The 19,289-nt window shown below is 24.7% G+C and overlaps 2 protein-coding genes across 2 annotated transcripts; one reads left to right on the top strand and one right to left on the bottom strand.

Annotated features, from left to right (window-relative positions):
- The first annotated feature begins 1,414 nt into the window (after positions 1-1,414).
- Positions 1,415-2,612, top strand: LOC101498138 (LOB domain-containing protein 37). Its single transcript, XM_004511798.4, has 2 exons — positions 1,415-1,747; positions 1,836-2,612. Exons 1-2 carry the CDS (start codon positions 1,564-1,566, stop codon positions 2,354-2,356), a joined length of 705 nt encoding a protein of 234 aa, XP_004511855.1. The 5' UTR covers positions 1,415-1,563; the 3' UTR covers positions 2,357-2,612.
- Positions 2,613-16,547: 13,935 nt separating this feature from the next.
- LOC101498468 (peroxidase 51-like) lies at positions 16,548-19,289 on the bottom strand. The gene is made up of 4 exons (XM_004511799.4): positions 19,004-19,289; positions 18,647-18,847; positions 18,346-18,511; positions 16,548-17,130 (listed from the first exon to the last, which is right to left on the bottom strand). The coding sequence occupies exons 1-4, from the start codon at positions 19,217-19,219 to the stop codon at positions 16,727-16,729; spliced, it is 987 nt and encodes a 328-aa protein (XP_004511856.1). The 5' UTR covers positions 19,220-19,289; the 3' UTR covers positions 16,548-16,726.

Below are 19,289 nucleotides of genomic sequence, written 5' to 3' on the forward strand. Positions count from 1 at the left end.
AATTTAGTGTGTGAACATAGTTTATGTTTTTATTTTTTAAATTTATATTAATTTTATTTGTTAATTAAGAAACAAATTTTTTTGAAGTAAATAAATATCTATATTTTTAAAATAATTAAAATATAAAAATATTGTTTTTATTATTTCTTGACAATGATTTATGTTATCATTGAGGTAATGATTTATCAAAATAAAATAAACACATATCTCATGAACTATTTTGCTAAAGTAAATGATTATTTAATATTACCTTGGCCCATATATGTAACATTATTTTATAAATTTTTCTTGTCCTTTTTACAAGACCTTTTTTGTAAATTATAAGATGTATTAATTATTTTTAATAAAAATATCACTAATTAAATTAAAGTTGAACAAATTCATAAATCTTAGTTTAAGTAGCAAATATTGATATTGTTATGCTGAATATTCTGCTTTAGATTTAAATTTAATACTTCACAATTGTATGCGAGTTTTCTTTATCATTTTATCTATTCAGTGGACGAGCTTAAAAATAAAATAAAATAAAAAAACTTGAAATTGATTTATAGATTAACACTCTTTATTGAATTAAAACTGACGATATTTTATTTTATTTTGTATTTTGAAACTTTAATTTATATCTTGCTAAAAATATATAAATAAATTGCAAACATATTATTTTCAAGTTTCGAATTCGCATCATAATTATCTTTCAAAATATTATTTAACTAGATGAATAAATTGTAAATTTGTCACTTATATTACATAGTATTATATACTATTGATCTCGAATATAAACATCAAAAATAAATTTTATGGTATTAAATATTAGTAAAACTTGATTAATTTGACTATATTTAATGTTATAATTCATATAATCTATTTAATTAATATAGATTTCTCTTTTTAATAATATATTTTATTTTAATTTAACAAGTTCTTATGCAAGGCAATACAATTAGAATAACTTATTTTTTATTACTTTAAAAAAATTAAATAAACACAACCATTTTTCTTAAATGGTATGCAATTTCTTTTATTTGTATAAAGCCGTATTAAATGTGAGAGACTTACGACGCGGTCTACCTAATCCACTTGAAATTCCGTCATTGCATCTAATTAAATAACAATATTTCTTAATTCTTTTATATTTATGAAATTAAATAGTATAAAGAATCCAACGGTGTAGGAACATCGATCCGCGGAAACACGGAGCCGCTCACGCCCAACACCTTGGAATCTCACCCTTCCATACAATCAGCACAAGCACGCACTCTCTTTCTCTCTCTATCTCTATCTCTCTCCACTAACTTAACCCTAGTTAACTCCTAACCATACATCATTACCCCCCACACATGCTCACTTTCTCTAGTTTCTTCTTCCCCTCTCCCACTAGTGTTTATTTATACCCCAAATGCATCTGCACCCTAGTTCCATTCTCTCTTCATCCTCCTCTTCCCAATTTTCCATTACTTGTTATATAGTCTTCTGTTTCCATGTGAGGGGTATTTACACAACAGAAACTCTAGCTTTAACTCACTTTCCATTAAGTACTACTTTTTAAGCTTTAACCGAAGAGGCATGAGTTGCAACGGTTGTAGAGTCCTTCGAAAGGGTTGTAGTGAGTCATGTATCTTACGCCCTTGTCTTCAATGGATCGATACACCCGAAGCCCAAGGTCACGCCACTGTCTTTGTAGCCAAATTTTTCGGCCGTGCAGACCTTATGTCTTTCATTTCCAACGTACCCCAACCTCAAAGACCCGGTAAAAAAAAATTCACTTTTTTTACCCCGCAGTTATTTTATTCTTTCGCTCACTCTAATTTTGAAACTAACGTTTCGTTTATATGCAGCTCTTTTTCAGTCTCTGTTGTTGGAAGCGTGTGGACGAACGGTGAACCCTGTTAACGGTGCCGTTGGACTTTTATGGACAGGAAACTGGCACGTGTGCCAAGCGGCGGTGGAAACCGTGCTTCGTGGCGGAACCCCGAGACCTATACCGGAGTTTCTCGGTTTAGATGCTCTTACCTCCACCGCCGACGACGCATCCGAAGGGGAAGTGACATGTAACGACGCGCGGAAGGTTCAAGATCCGAACCAGAATTCAAGATTCGTGAGTTCGCGGTCTAATAAGGTCGCTTCCGGGGGTAAACGCAAGCGATATGATTTTGCGACGACCGATCTTAATCTCAGGTTGACGCCGTGTTTTTTGCAGAACGCGTTGACTAGCAGTTGTCGGAGGGAAATTCGCCGGCCGGGAACACCGTCGATGAATTCTGAGGAATCTGTGACGACGATGACGAGCTTGGAAAGCGGGATCGGAGATCAATATGTTAACGACGGAGACCGGAAAGTGCTCAACCTTTTTGTTTGAGCGGTTTATTTATTTACGGGATTCGTATTTTTTGTTTCTAGATTGTCCAATTAAGGGATTGCGCGCAGCCTCGCACGCTTTTTATGTGTCTCTTTTAGCGCTTTGTTTAACCGGCGAAGAAAGCCGGTGAGATTTTGTAAGACACCGGCACAGGATTTTTCTCTGTTGATCTTTGATAATCAGGGAGAAAGATGAGGGTTCGTCGGTGACATTTTTGCTTTCTTCTTTTTTAATCTAATCAAACATGTTACTATCATTGTGTGATATGAATATTAAATAATTAAATCCCAATTATTAAAAAGACATTTTAATTTAGTAAATACAACTATAAATTTACGTAACTGCACAATTTTGTAGTTGAATTAAAAAAAAAAAACATTTGATCGAACAAGATTGCAATATTGACTTTTGTTTTATCAATTCGACTAGAAATTAAAGATTAATTTTATGTTCTTTCCCTTGGTGTGTTTAGTTTATCAAATATAATATTTATTCATGAACTGTCAATAAAATTTGATAAACACCAACAAATATTTTTTAAAATATTTTAAAGCCATATAACAAATGTTATAAAGGCATACTTTAGGTCAAAAAATCAAATATAAAAGAGTTTAATTGAGTAATAGACATACATGCAATTAATATAAATTGTTGTATATTGAATTTTATTATAGTTTTATGATTTTACAGTGAGATGATAAAATTAATTATTTTTATTGATTATTTGAGTAATTAATTTACATTAGTATTATAAATTCTTTTTTTTTTCATATATAAATTTGATTTTAGAAGTGCTGTATTTTTTTTTACAACTAAAAAGTGATGTATTTAGCTCTTAGAAGGGGTTATTAGGATCTACAATGAGCTATTTAGAAAGAAAAACAAATATTATTTTAGTTTAATTTAAATTATAATAATTTTAATTAAGTGGTGTAGACTTAATCAAAAAATTCAAAATTGATTTTTAGTCTATTTTAAGAATATAATAAATACTTCTTTAAATACTTTTTAAAAGTTTTTTTTGGTATTAAAATAAATTAAAATTTTCTCTTAATGAAAATGTTGAATAAGATATTTTTACTTAGAGTTCTTAAATTATAACTTAATTGAATACTTCTTTATCACTTTGACGATTCATTGATTGCAGCGTCTTCTACATATAACCCCTATTTTTTTTTTCTTCTTATTTTTTCCTTTTATTTTACCAATTTATTTCAAGAAATCACTTGAATATGAAGAAGACGTCACATTCAAATATGATTGATAAAATCTGTCACGTTGGTAAAAAAGTCATTAATAAAATTCAAACAACTTATAATCAAATAACCCAATAAGACGTATTTCATTCAACATTCTCGTAAAAAGAAAACTTTAATTCATTTCAAACTTATCTAAAATAATATTCTTACAATGTATTTAGAGAAATTTGTTTTTTTTTTTCTTTTCAATTTTCTTTTCTTTCTTTAGGAAAAATGTATCTTTCTTTTTAGTTTGAGATCAGTACAAAAAATTGAATTGCACGATCTTTGTAATAACTGAATGTCTCCTTTTCTCGTGAGAATTATTCGTAGTAATATATTGACTACAATCGAAAAGGTGTCATCAATAAATTTTCAATTTATATGAGATATAGTTATAGGTATTAATCCATTCTATAATTTATTTTTAAAGTGGGTCAAAAGTTAATTATCTATATTTATATTGGACTTAAATCACTCAACTAAAATTAATACATTTCAAATGAAATACAAATAAAATTAAAGACTATTATAAAGTATTGACTTTATTATTTATTTTTCCTTTTAATTAGTTCATTTTAGGTCCTCATCAAGTTAGAAAGTTTAAAATTGTTTTTCCAACAACAAATTTATTATTCTTAATAATTTAACAAGTGTCTTAAAGATACATGTTAATAAAATATGTAAAATTGTCCAAAGTCATATTTATAAATTTCCAAATAGTATTTGTCAAAATATAAAAAATAATAATTTTATCTTATAAAAAATAAAATTTTAAACCTTTAAAATTTTGAATACACAATGCCTAATACGTTTTTAATGAATTTTTTTTATTATTTAAATCATTAACAAGTGTCTCAATCACATTTTTTAAGATTTTGCATTTTTCAATTTATCTTAGTGCAACATTGAGCTAAAGTTTATTATGGGACAAATTTATAAAATTAAGTTTTTTTGAAAAAAAAAATTAAAATTAACTTGGATAGCATAATAATTAATTTTAAATCATTGCAATTGGCTCGACATCGATAATAACTAAGGAAGTAGTTTAACTAAATAGGAATAAGATAGATCGATTTAGAGTTCACAACACCGGAGTTTAACTTGTACAAAAATTTAAAATTTAATTTTAGTCTATGATTTGTCACAATTTTTTTTAAAGTGAGTATATATAAAAATTTGGTACAATTTGTTATATTTTGTACGTGTTTATTTTATATTAATATTTCAATTAAATAAGTATTTATTTTAAAATTTAAATGTTATTTTAAATAATTTAATTTTATATGATATCATATTTCAATTATATTTTATTATAATATACTTAAAGATATCAAAATTTATTGTACAATAATATAATTATTATTAAAAAGTTGATAAATTTATAATTTAACATAAAATTTAAAATCTAACATCTATACATCTAATGAAGGGAATTTGGAAATTTGGTGTTGTCTATTTTTTATATTAAAAAATCCACAATATTTGATTACTAAAAATTGTATGTACTCTTTATTAACGGTACACTAACACTTATTTCATCTAAAATCAAAATAAAAAAATTACACAAAAGTTACTTTTCATAATTATCTTTTGTTAACACTATAGAAAGCAGACAAATGGATTAAAAAATTAATTATAAAATTGAGGAGTGCGGAAAGGAAAAATATATGATTATTTTTCGTTGATTCAATTGGTTATAAAATTTTAGTAGAAGTTAAACTAATCTCACTATTGAAAAAATACAGTAAATATATGTGGAGAAAATCATATCCAGTGACCAGACTTAAGTATGGTATTTAGACATACACATATTTACAAGAGTTCTACGTCATTGTTGGATGTTGGATGTGGAGATTTTTTTTGAAATTATTCTAAAAATATTATTAGAAAATTGGTATGTGTAATGTTCTCACCGTTGATGTGAACAATTTTGCATGGATTAAAGTTAGATTAGCAATATAAGATTACAAATTTAATGGTTGAGAGTGACTACAAAGTTTTGACACATATGTTATCTCAAGAGCAAATGGATGTCCATATTTTTCCAACTTTAATTTATAGAACTATAAAGATGACTCAGCGAGATTGTCATGTCAAAGTCAACCATACATAGCGTGAAAAAAATCATTGTGCTAATTTGTTTGCCAATTATAATTTTATATTAATCAATATTGAACTATTCGGTCTCTCGTCGAATTAATCGAAGATCATTTTAGTTGAGGATAATTTTTAAGTCTCCTTCTCTATATTTATTCGAATTCTTTGTTAATTATTTTTATTTCTTTTTCTCTAAGCCTTTACACTCTCTTTTGTATTAAAAAAAAAAATTAATTTATTTTGATATATGAAAATTAATATTAAATACATATACACACAATAGACAATTTTATAATAAATACGCATAAAATTTACAGGTTAATTAGACTAAACAATTTACTTAATATATACTATCTAAAACACCCGATAGATATCTACAAAATGAGAACATAATTTATTAGCCGGTGAAAAGGAAACATAATTTGTTAGGCGTCTTTTGGAGGATACAAGGAAGTATAGAAACTACAATGAGGGAGAAGGAATCAAGGAGAAACAATAAAAGCTGTTGATGATATTGCCTTTGTCTTAGTGCGTTTGTCTTTACCATAACAAAGCAAAAGCCAATTATCGCGTCAGCGTCGAGTTTTAGCACTCTTTCCTTGCGCACTAAGCTCAATTTTTTTCTTTCATGTAATTTTTTTTTTTAGTTTATTTTTATTTTTATACTAACTTTTTTTATAAAAGATCAAAATGTAATGATATGTTAGTACATTTTTTACTTAATTTTCAATTGTAATATCTTATTTTTATTAATTCACTAAATGGATTATCTATTTTAAAATTTAACAATTTTAATAGTTTATTTTAATTTTTTAACTAAAAAATTGTAATATAATATATTTTAAATGACATAATATATGATACAATTATGCAAAATAACTAACATACATAAAATTAAATAGAAAATACTATAAAAATTTAATTTTTAACTTCATTTTTTAAAATTTTGTAATTTAATTAATGACATACGAATATTAATACATTTATATAGTTATATATTATTAAATCGTATGTTACATAATTTAAATCGTGTCAAATGATCATTTTTTTATTTTAAAATTTGATGGAGAAATTAAAATTGTCGATTTTTTAAATAGAAAAACCGACATGTGAATTGATAAAAATAAAAAGATTAAACTGCAATGAAGATTATAATTTTTTATATGATTAATGCTAAAAAGTATTTAAAAGCATCTACAATTGGGTTCTTTTTCCTAGTAAGCATCATGCTAAATAGACACCTCTATTGTAGTCTTGAAAATTGTGGTGCTTAATTAGATGGATGCTCAGTAAATAATCTTTCTCTCATTCTTTTTTCTCGCTTCACTTAATAAATTGTATTAAAATAAATTATTATTATTATAAAGAGAGTGGTGATATATAGTTATTGGTGAGATTCACGTAGTAATATTTTATGAGGTGTTCAGATTAAAGACTAGAGTATTTATTAAATATTTATATTAAAAAATTATAAATAAATAATATATACATGTGAGGCACACTTAAACACTCTAAATGAATGATCTTTAGGGTTGAAGGTCTAAAAACAGTTTTTAAGAAATCAAAATAAAATTTGTATTAATAATTTTTAAATAATTGTATTTATAATTTTCAATATATTTTTCAAAAGAATATTTCTATATTTGGATTCCAATATACTTTTAAGTGTATTTTTAAGAACATTTGTTAAAATTTACTTTTAGTTAAGATTAAATACATTTTTTATTTTTATAAAATATCAAAGTTTTAATTTTAATCTATTCAAAAAATATATTTTTTATTTTTTACAAAATTATCTATAAGTAATTTAAGTTCCTGTTAGAATGAAAAAAAATTAATTGTTCTTTTATTTTTAAATGTTTAAAGATATATTTAGAACATTATAAAAATTAATGTCACAAAATTTATAATTTGAGTTAAATTGATTATGAATTTTTTAAATCACAAATTCAATATAAAAGTAATGAAAATACGGACAAAAAATAATTTTTCGTTAAAATAATTTTTATAATATTATAAACGTATATATAAAAAAGACATTAAAAAATACACATTCAAATAATGACTAAAAGTGGAATTTTTTAAAAATAAAAATTTTATTTACAAAGACTAAAAAGATTAAATTTTTCAATTACTTTATTCAACTTTTGTGAGCGTGTCAACTGATATTGGTGTCTACCGTTTGTCTTGTTTTTTTTAATGGTTTACTCATTGAATTGGAGCTGAAAAATATAGGATTTTTTAGAGGAGTTTGTTGAAGGTGCAAGGAGAAATATAGGTATTGGGTCAATTTGAATTTGGTGTTCTATAAATTTGCATTATCTAATTTAGAGTTTTGTATCGACTTGAACCTTTTGCCTCTTCAAATAATTTCGTGTGTGTTTAATAATTAACTTATATGATTAAGTTTTGTATCGTCTTCAACCTTTTGTCTCTTAAAATTTGAACTCATCCATATTTACTTTTTCATATATATAAAGAACAACAAACCATGGAGTTATTAAAAATACTAAATGTACAACAATTTATTTAGTTAGAATTAAATACATTTTTAATTATTACAAAATTTTAATTTTAGTCTAATAAAAAAATATTTTTACATTTTACAAAATTATCTATAAATAGTTTTAGCCTATCCGTATTAGAATGAAATAATTTTAATCATTATTTTACTTTTAAATTTTTAAACGATTTTTTGCAAGCATATGTAAAACATTATAAAAGTTAATAAATAAAAAAATTTAAAATTTGAAATTATTTTTCATTAACTTTTTTTTATAATATTAAAAAAAATATGTCGACATTCGAACAATGACTAGAAGTGTTTTTAAATAAAAATTTAGATTGAAATATAAAATGTCTAATTTTAATTGAATGATATTGACAAGATGACTGCATGCAACTGCACACAATCTAAATCATTTTTTTTAATCTAACAAATAATTTAATTTACTATAAATTTTACTTTATCTATTGACATAAGTGTTAGTAAATTTTGTTGAGAGAATTTATAAAGAGAATTTATAACTCGTTTAACGATTGTTTTTAATTAATATCTATAAATTCTTTAGTGTAATTTATAAATATAACTTTTAGTTTATATAAATACAATTTAATTTGATTTTTTATTTTAAAAATATTTTTGACATAAAAATTTATATGATAGATGAATTATTATATAAGTATTTATCATTGTAAAAAAAAAGTATTTATTCAAACAAAGCATAAATAAGCAAAAGATTACTATGTGTGCATATGCCATTAGGTAATTAAAATATGTAAGTTTGTTATATTCAAACCAGATATATATGCTAACTTTTTGTTATATATTTAAAGCATTAAGAGTAAATATCCGGTTTTTTTAATTATATATAAAGTAGGAGGGAGTATATATCTTTTTTTTTTACTTGTATTTAAAACAAAAATGGTGTATTTAAGTTATATTCTCAAGACTTAAACATATACCGAAGTTAGAAGTAGGATGTGGATTAAATACAATATAATCGATTATACTTTAAAATCTACAATATTTAAGTTTAATTAGAATTAGATGGTTTAAATTTCAAAATATATTTGATTTCTTAAAACAAAAATATTAACTTCAAAATCTAAATTATTCAATTTTATTAAACTGTAATAGTGTGTGACACCACACAATCAGAGTCAGGGGAAGTGGGAGCCAATTTATCACCGCAAAGTCACATAAATACAATATTTTGTTAAATATCGGATTATCCAATTAGTACTATGAAAGAAGCAAACAAAGCTCGTTACTACCATAAAAACAAATTTAATTTATATATATATCAAAAGTTTTACATCATATAAAATCACAATTATTAAACTATTAAAAATATTTAATTTCTATAAAATTATTTCAAATTTTTTTATATAAATAATTGGAATGTACTATCACTATAAAAACTTTTTAATCCAAAAGAAAAAACAAACCAATCGAATGGAAAAGCAAGTGCAACAAATGACTTTTGTTTCTGCGATGCTGCGTCTCGCCGCATTTGCCATGGACCCCAGAGAACCTTACCCCATTTTCCAAAGAGGTTCCCAAAGTACAATGCACCTCTGTTTCCAGTTTTCCTCTACACTCTCTTTTCTGTTTTCTATAATTTAAAATTTTGAACACAAATTAAATATTGGGATTTTTTAATTTAATAATCTAACTTTAAACAAAAATTACTATATATATATATATATATAGATTCTATTTTAAAAATTATACATCAAACTATTTATTTTATTGACTTCTTTAATAAAGTTTGAATTTGCAATCAAAATTTTCTTAATGGTTTAATTTTTATTTTTTGTTGAACTTTAATATATTTTAAAAAGTCATTATTTCAAAAAAAGATTTAATGAAGAAGTAAATTTTTTTAAAGAAATCGTCATCACAAATATTGATTATATTTTAAAATAATTAAATTATTTGATTGTTTTTTATATATTAAAAAATATATAAATAAACAAAATAATATTCTTTTTAAATTATTTTTATTAAATATATCAATATCATATATATATATATAAAATCAAATTATTGCATTAAAAATAATATAAATAATATTAATTAAAAAAATTGCATTGGAAAGTAATATTTTAGTACATTATTATAAACATTTATTATTTCTTCACTCTTATTAAAAAACAATTGTAGAATAATTAATGTATTTATTTTATGCGTTAACGTTTTAAAATAATTTTTGTGGATGACTTAAACTTAACTTTTTATATTCCAAAACAAATTAAAAATAAATGCATCTAGTAAATTGAAACAATATTTAGAGACAAAAGTACTATATTTTTTTATAAAACTAAAGTGTTATTTTATAAAAAAAACTAAAATATTATTTAATAAATTAATATATATCTTAGTAAAATACTTTTATTTTATTATTAACTATTGAGTCAGGTTGTTAGAAATAAAAAATATAAATTATATATATAAAAAATAAATTTTAAATTTTTAAAATGGAATATATAATTTTTAATATAATATTTTTAACTTTAAATAATTAATAAATATATTTGAAGCATGTGTTAATGTTTCTCAAAATACAAATGCAGTACATGGCGATAACAAGTAGTGGCAAGCTGAAGACAACACACAGAAGAGACGGATAGATTATCATCATTTACTTGTGGCACATTCTATGTGCGCCTGTCTTCCTCTTACGTTGGAGATGGAATGACTTGCTCTCTCTCCTACACGATCACACCTAATCAATAACTACTTTTATGATATCATGTCACTTTCTTCTCACTTTCTGCCACAAACTTCTTGGACCATTCTTTTTTTTTTTCTTCTTCTTCTTCTTCTAAATTTAAAGTTTATTCCAAAAAATTAAACTATAAATTAGTTCATAGAAAAATTAATTTATAGCTTGAAAAGTAGTTAGTCGATAATTTATAGTTAGTAGTTGATAGTTGAAATTTTTTAATTAATTGAAATTATTTTTTGATAAATTTAATTTTTATAAATATAAAATAACATAAAAGAATATAATTATTTAATTAAAAAAACATAATTAATAAATTTTTCAAATAAAATTGTAATATGAATAATAATGAAAGTTCAATTTTTTTAAAATTATTTGACAAGAAATATAAAACAAAATAAAGAAATGTTCTCTAGTTCTACAAATAATAGTGATTAAGAAGTAAAAAATAAAAGGTGTAGGAGAACTGGTAAGTCAGTGGTAGTTTTTTTTTAATTTTTTTTTATTAATTATTTATAGAGCTGTTAATCTGAGAAATTCATTAAATATTAGCCCCAACACACATTTCGGAGGAATTCTAAAAATTTCATAATTAAAAATGTTAAAAAAAAAGCCTCTAATACTAAAAAATTTCTAAAATTTTGTGGATTTAGTAGGCTTATAGGCTCATTTAAAAAAAAAAATTCAATGTTTATTTTTTTTCGAGAAATATTTTTTTTTTAAATTCACCGATAATTTTTTTTTGATTTTTTACTGATAAAAAATGGTTTACAATTTTTTTTTTAATTTCCGATAAAAATTTTAGAATTTTTTTAATAATTCTTCTCACAAACTTAAAAAAAAATTATTTTTTTTAAGAAAAATAAATTTATCTTTTTTTAAAAAAAAACTCAAAATTAATCAAGTATTGGGGTCTATAAATCCCCTCTTTAAAATCTAATAAAATAATGCACTAAGACTTTAAATATATTATTGTAATAGAGACTTAATATTATAGACTTAATAAAAATAATTAAATTAGATTTTAGAATTTAGAGCTTTCTTAACAGCTCTAAGTAAGTATGAGCAAATACGTGGTTGCAAAATTCTTTTGTTCACTAGGGTGACGTCACAGTCAAATATACTTTTATTCAAGCTCACAAGTAAAGTGTGGAAAGTTGGAGTAATAATTCTTTTACCAAATAAAAGTATTTTGAAAATTAATAACAATAAAATTAAAAATGTAGTTTTTTAACCGTTAATTTATACTTGAAATTGATTTGCTTATAAATTGTAATAATTACATTTTTTTAGTTAATTCTCTCACAACTTATTATCTTTAAGCTTCAATTGATATGGTGTCAAATGTATTATTTATATAATTTATTTATTTTCATTATTTTAATTATTTACGTCATATATTCAACATTAATTTTTTTATAGTTATAAAATTTTCTATTCAATTTTATTTTAAATTTAAGTTAAAATATTTTATATTAATATTAATTAAAATATCAAAATTAGTATTTTAAATTATAATAAAATATAATGTATTTAAGTATTAATATATAAGTTAAAGTTATAGAATTTAATATGAATTTTTAAGAGTTTCTACTATTGAAATAGAAAAATGAGTGAATTGTTTCAATAGTGGACTCTTTTTTAAGAACTCATTGAATTTGTCAATAAAAATACTCTAAATAAATAATTATTTTACTTTATATAAAGATAAAAAATAATAAAAATTAAAATTAAAATTATAAAAAAAATATCACATACTATAATCATTTAAGTTGTTTAAAGTAGCATATGAAAATAAATTATAAATTCGTAAAAGAAACTTGTTTACTAAAAATTATCTCATTTGAAACACAGATTTAAAGAAACGTCTATGCTCAACGATGATTTGGGCCAGTGTTTCATGGCTCATTGTTTAATGTTTGGATTTTGTTTGTTATTTGCATGTCACCAAGAGTTGACACATTGTTTTTTTTTTGACAAAATTGACACATTGAGTCTAAACTCTAAAGTGAGAGTGGGTGACGTAATTACACTATAATTTGTTGCTTGTGTTACTTTTTAAGATTCCCTATATGCCTGGTTTGCCACCAACTAATTAATTTGTCTGTTTATCATGTTATAGGTATAAAAAATTTATGACGATGTTAACAACTAATTTTTATAGGAAAAAAGAATATGATTGATCAATTAGTGAGATTTCTTTTTTCAACTACATTTTTTTCATGTACTTTACTGTAGACTTTATTGAAATGATCTAAACTTAATTCCACTCAAATTTTGTAAGAACAGTTGAATTTAAATATTGTATTACTTATTTAACCATTCCTTTGCGCAACTCTTAGATACGATGTATTATTCGTATGTTAGAATATATACACGTTTCTGTTTGTACGCATTGTCTGTAATTATGATTTCTTATATAGATATGTGACCCTTTCAAACTATATAACTTTTTAATTTTATGGAAAAACAATTCATTCAACGTGCATAAAAGGAGTCGTTGTAAGAGATAATTAAAACTGATTCAGGGGACATACCACCCAATATCATGAACCATAATGTTTTGACATTTCTACCCTACAATGGGAAGCTGCATTTCTACTTCTTTTAATAGAGACTAATTCACTTAACATTTGGTAAGTTCACTAACAACTCTATGCAATCAGAAATCACAAAATCCATACAGGCTATTTGTAGTTTTCCTTGCACACATTTAACAGTCACTACATAATTTGTTTCAATGATGATTTGGTCTCTAATTGTTGCTGAAGAAATCCGTTGAAGGCACCAACGAAGAACCATTGCTTCTGGTCAAATCCACTTGTAATATTTTTTCAGGTAGAATATATAGAGATTATTATTTTTTTGTCAAATGAAAACTTGATTAGAAAACCAACTGGATGTCTAGAGAGACCAACTGAACTGTCTAAACTGAAGCACATGAATTTCAATTAGACGGACTAACCCAACAGATATAGCGGTCAAATATATATAGATAAATATACGAGAATTTTACTCTCCACCCCCAAAAACTAAATCTGTCACTTCTCAATACATATGAAAAAACAATTTTATCATTTTAATCATTTATAATAAAGTTTTAAAATTTATAATTTCGAAAGTTTCAAATTTTTGAAATAAAAATTATATTTCGAAAATTTAGAAAGTTTAAAGAGTTTACAAATTTGAAAAATTTTGAAAATTTCTAAATCTGAAAAGGTTCAAAAGTTTTCAAATATGAAAAGTTTCGAAATTTTCCTATTTCGGAAGTTTGAATTGTTTGAAAGTTTCAAAAATTATGGTATTTTTCATTTCATAAGTTTCAAATTATTCAAAAAATTTTAAAATTATGGAAATTGTCATTTCGAAACTTTCGAATATTCTAGAAAGACGGGTGAAAACATGAGAAGTTAAAAAAGGTGAAGGTTTTATAGATGGTTACAAATGTAAAATTATATTTTCATGTTAATTAAAGGGGTGATATGTTTAAATATGGAGGTGCATAGTAAAATCTTCTAAATATATATATCGTGAACAAACTTAGAAACTAAATTGGGCCTAACATGAAAAAGGTACAACCGTGAGGGGAAATTAGATTTGATACACAGTCACTTTAATCCCTATCTTTTTATTTAAAAAAAAAAAATCAATTTTTTTTACCTGTATCGTTGTTTCTTTACCTGATTGAAAAATTTTAAATTTCTTTTTTATCAACTAAATTTTTCGTCTTTAAAATTTTTTGTAGGCAAAAAAATTAATTTTTGAAATTTTCGATGAATAAAAAAAATTGATAAAAGTTTTTGTTTACTAAACTTTTAGGTGTCGAAATTTCAAATAGAATAAAAAAAACTGTTGAAAAAAAAATCGTAGACCTGAACTTTTAGTGGTCTTTTTTAAAAGAAAAATTTGAAAAATAAATTTTCTCATAATTATTTTTAATTCAAAATTATATTTTTTATTAGTTATTTTGTTAATAAAAAATTTTAAAATTAAATTTATGAATAGAAAAAGGTTCTCAAAAAATTTGAAAAGAGATTTTCCTGTTAGTAAAATAATTATCGAAAATTCAAATAATGAATTTTTCGATTAAAAAATTTTCAAGAAAATTTTTTTCCAAACTTTTAAAAACTGACTGTATGTAAATTTTAAATTTTTTTCACTTTTAGTATTGTCTATGAAGATAATTTAGAAGAATCATAGATGAGAATTACAAATATAACGTAAAAATTTAAATGTAGAGTACAAAATTTAATTTTTAGATGGAGGTCCAGTACCAACAAACAAGCTCGAGTTGGGTGCAACGAAATCGGTCCAGCTTTTACTAAGGTACCGAATGAAATCACTCGCTAGAAAAAGAAACTTTTTTATTTCAAATAAATAAATAAAACAGTTTTTATAGAAGGTTTTAGAGTTACTACTTTTTATCGACTTGTCGATCACTTTTTAAAAGTATTCGAATCTTAATAGCCACATTTCTTTCTTTCTTTCTTTCTGATTTTAATGTTAGTAGTATTACACGATATAAACAATTCTCTGTTGAACTTTGTTTTTCTTCTTTTTCCCCCCACCAATTTCCTCAGCTATTACATACTAATACGACGTGAATACCAAGGATTAAGTGCAAGTGTGGTAACGAATTTTTAGTAAACACTTAAATATGATTTATGACGTGATGACTTTATTGTATTTTGGAGTAAAATTGATGATTAAAATTAAGTATTAAAAATTATTTAGATGAGAGAGAATAATTGATAAAAAGAGAGATAGATACAAAATTACCAAAGGTAGAAGATTCAAATGTAGAGAATCCTTACCCCTGAAGTTCAAGTAACAATTTTCTACTTTGATGACTTGGTGCTCACGAGTATAACTAGTGGTGGAGTCAATAAAAATTATTTAAAACACCATAACTAAAACTCTAATATTTATAAAAATTTAAATGGTCATTTTAATTATTTAAATATATAAGATGCAGTTATTATAACTTTGAATATATCTAACTAAACATATAACCAAATATCTGACCTGTTAAAACTTTTATGGTTAAACTGGCTAATAAAATGTGTATTCCAAAATAAAAATCACTAATAAAATATACATTTAATTATATTTTTATATAAAAATTATTCCGTAATCGATCAATCATAAGACAATATAATAATTAATAATTGACTATTTATAACTAAAATAAAACTATAAAACTTGAGCGACTATCATACATGGTGGTCCCCTTAAACGTGAGAGAAAATTAATGATATAAATACTTGAATGGCTTGGAGCTAATGAGTATAACTATATTAATGTAGAAGGAAATTAGTGATTAGAACCATATTTGTTTAAGAGAGACTTGATTGGCTCAATAAAAACTTAGTATTACCGTTGAATCTAGAGTTAGATATATCAAATCAGTGTTTATAATAAATTATAATTCAAATTGGAGAAAAAAGAAAAAGAAAGAAGAGTATTAATACAGTCTGAATGAACTTTTTACAACGTACTCTTTAATTAATTGAAATTTAAATGATTATCACTTAATCATATTAATTTAATCTAATTCACTAGATTTTCAATCGATTAGAGATGTTAATTTAAAAATGTGTATTAGAGATGTTGCTATCATAATTCAAAACCAAATTAAGTAGTGCTTATTATTTTTATTATTATTTTAGATTTTGATTAGATTATAGTCGGTGCTCATAACTCATAACTGAAAATAAATGATAAAATGTACATCAATGATCAAACACATCCCCTTAATTTGTGATTATGTCATCCATAACATTATAACTTTGTGATGTGAATTAAATCACAGCACAATCCGTACGAATGTTCCCATTTTGTGCATTCTTGACTCCAACTCGACCCAATTTGGTCATAGCAGCAACAAAGTTTGCACGAAATATTTTGTTACTACTTGCAAAAGCATTTACTGCGGCTTTGGATCTTGAATCCGTGAAGAGGACTTGGTCTGAGGTGAATAGACCCTTTCCCTTTTGAAGATTCTTGAAATAAGCATTGTCGAATGATTTTGGAGTGGTTGGGTCCATGTCGATTGCAACCCTTGGATCCACATTCCTTGGGCACATTGTTTTTAATTCTGCTGCGTATTGTAAGTCTAATGTAGGGTCTACTCTACTTTTTGTGTTGAAATTGTATACTCTGTTGGAGAATTTGTTGCAATGTGAGAATCCAACGGTGTGAGCACCTGCAAGATGGAATGAATCAACAAAAGGATCCAAAGTATATCTATATTTTACTAATTTTATTCAACCAAGCTTTTAAGAATAATTACTTTTTATATTCTTTATATCTATTGGCTCTATTATTTTTACACATTCAATCAAATAACATTATCACTTTTTTGAGTTAGTTCTTAAAATATCTTCACAAAAATTTATATCTAGTAATCTAATTCAATGCATGTGTAAAAAGTATTACACTATCAATATGTAAATTAAATGCAAATTGGAAATCATATCCACTACTATTATTAAGAGGATTTGAATCTTCTCATATTTGAATCTAAATGAAGGAGTTATAATGACCATCCTAGCATTAAATTTTTTTAGACTCCACTTACATAAATTTTAATGGTGGGAAAGAGATGATCAACAAAACGTCTTCATGTTTAATTTAAACATGATAGGACCCGAGTCATATTGAGAATTTCCATGTTCACTACATAAAAAAAATTGAAGAAGACTAAAGATTTCAGTCAAATGTTTTTTAATATCTTTTGTTTGGTGCATGCTTTTGAGTATGGGTTTTGCTAACAAATTTGTTAACAAATTAAAAATAGAAATTTTATACTCAACAATACAACTTTTAAACTTCTAAAGAATTGAAAAAAAAAGTTTTAGCATTTGCCTTCGAGTATAGTTTACAATTCAAGTATAATTACTTGGAGATTACTTTGTAGTATATGAATAATACATGAATTTACTAATGTACATTAAATTTGGTACTTTTCATAAATCACTTAATCCCTTACACCACCTACACAATGCAATAATTGTGGTGACCATTAAATTTAGTAAGAGAAATTTTTCTCACTAGATTTAACAGATTTAATATCATATTTGTCCATCTTTGTGAATTGGTTATCAATTATATCATAGACATTACTCATTTAATTTCAAATGCATGTTTTACATTATGAACATAATAGCATTATAATCGTTAACAAACACTAACAGAAAGACGGAGTCTGATTAACATTTTTTTGATCTTTTAAAAATATTGTTAAAGATAAGAGACTAACTTAACACAATAAAAAAACTTCATTAAGAAAGTTGAGAATTTAATCCTTTATATAATGATGACTAACATAGGGGAACATAGATCATGTCTCATGTTGGCAGCTGTTTAAAATTATTTGACTAGCACTCTTGAATTGGAAAGTGTAAAGCACGCGCATTACCTGAAAGTGCAATCATTTCTGTTTGGGTAAGCCCGTTATTTGCAAACAGAGAATTAAGCTGGTTCAAATTAAAGCCCGGTTGAGGAAGCCTCCCACTAACATCAGAATCTTTAGATCTTAAACCATCAAATCTTCCCAATTCAACCTCATAGTAAGGTCCACCAGCCTAAACATTAAAATTTTCATAAATCCAATTAAACAAACTCTTACTTAATCATACTAATCAAAAGAAATTAAATTAAATTAAATTTCACATGAATTAATTAGGATTAGAATCAATTCACAAACAAATAGAACAAACCAATGCAATAACATCACGGGTTGCCATAGCTAGAATATCAGCACAAGAAACTTTATTCATGCAAAGAGGAACAGCATCAACAGCTTCTTTGGCTTTGATCACTGTATCAAATCCATCTCCTGCCAATGAAAGATTATCAGGGTGATCCCTCTCTGCTCTGTTATGTGCCGTTGATGATACCAAAATAGAACCATCACAACCCTGTTTAATGTAATATCACAAACATGCACAGCATAAATTAGAGAAGGGTATTCCCTTTTTTATTGGAATTTACTTACTTACCGATCCAATTCTAGATTAGTAGAAGTGATTAAAAAAAAAAGAGATAAATCAAATGCATGCAATTGAAGTGATTACCTGAACAAAGCAATCGTGGAAGAAGAGACGAAGAGTGGCAGGAACTGTCACAAATGTTTGATGAAATTTCTTTTTGACAGCTTCTCTGACAATGTTTTCAACATTGGGACAGGAATTCGCGTAGTGGTGTCGACTTAGCTGGGAATAAGTAGGACATGGATGAAGACAGAGAGTTAAGAAGAGTAAATAGACAAGTATAAGATTAAGCTGAGACATTTTGCTGTTTTTTGGAGTAGTGGAAGGAGGTAAAGGTAAAGAAGGACTATATAAAATGAATTGTGAGAGT

Source organism: Cicer arietinum, chromosome 8, assembly GCF_000331145.2.
Source record: "Cicer arietinum cultivar CDC Frontier isolate Library 1 chromosome 8, Cicar.CDCFrontier_v2.0, whole genome shotgun sequence".
NCBI classification, from domain to species: Eukaryota; Viridiplantae; Streptophyta; class Magnoliopsida; order Fabales; family Fabaceae; genus Cicer; species Cicer arietinum.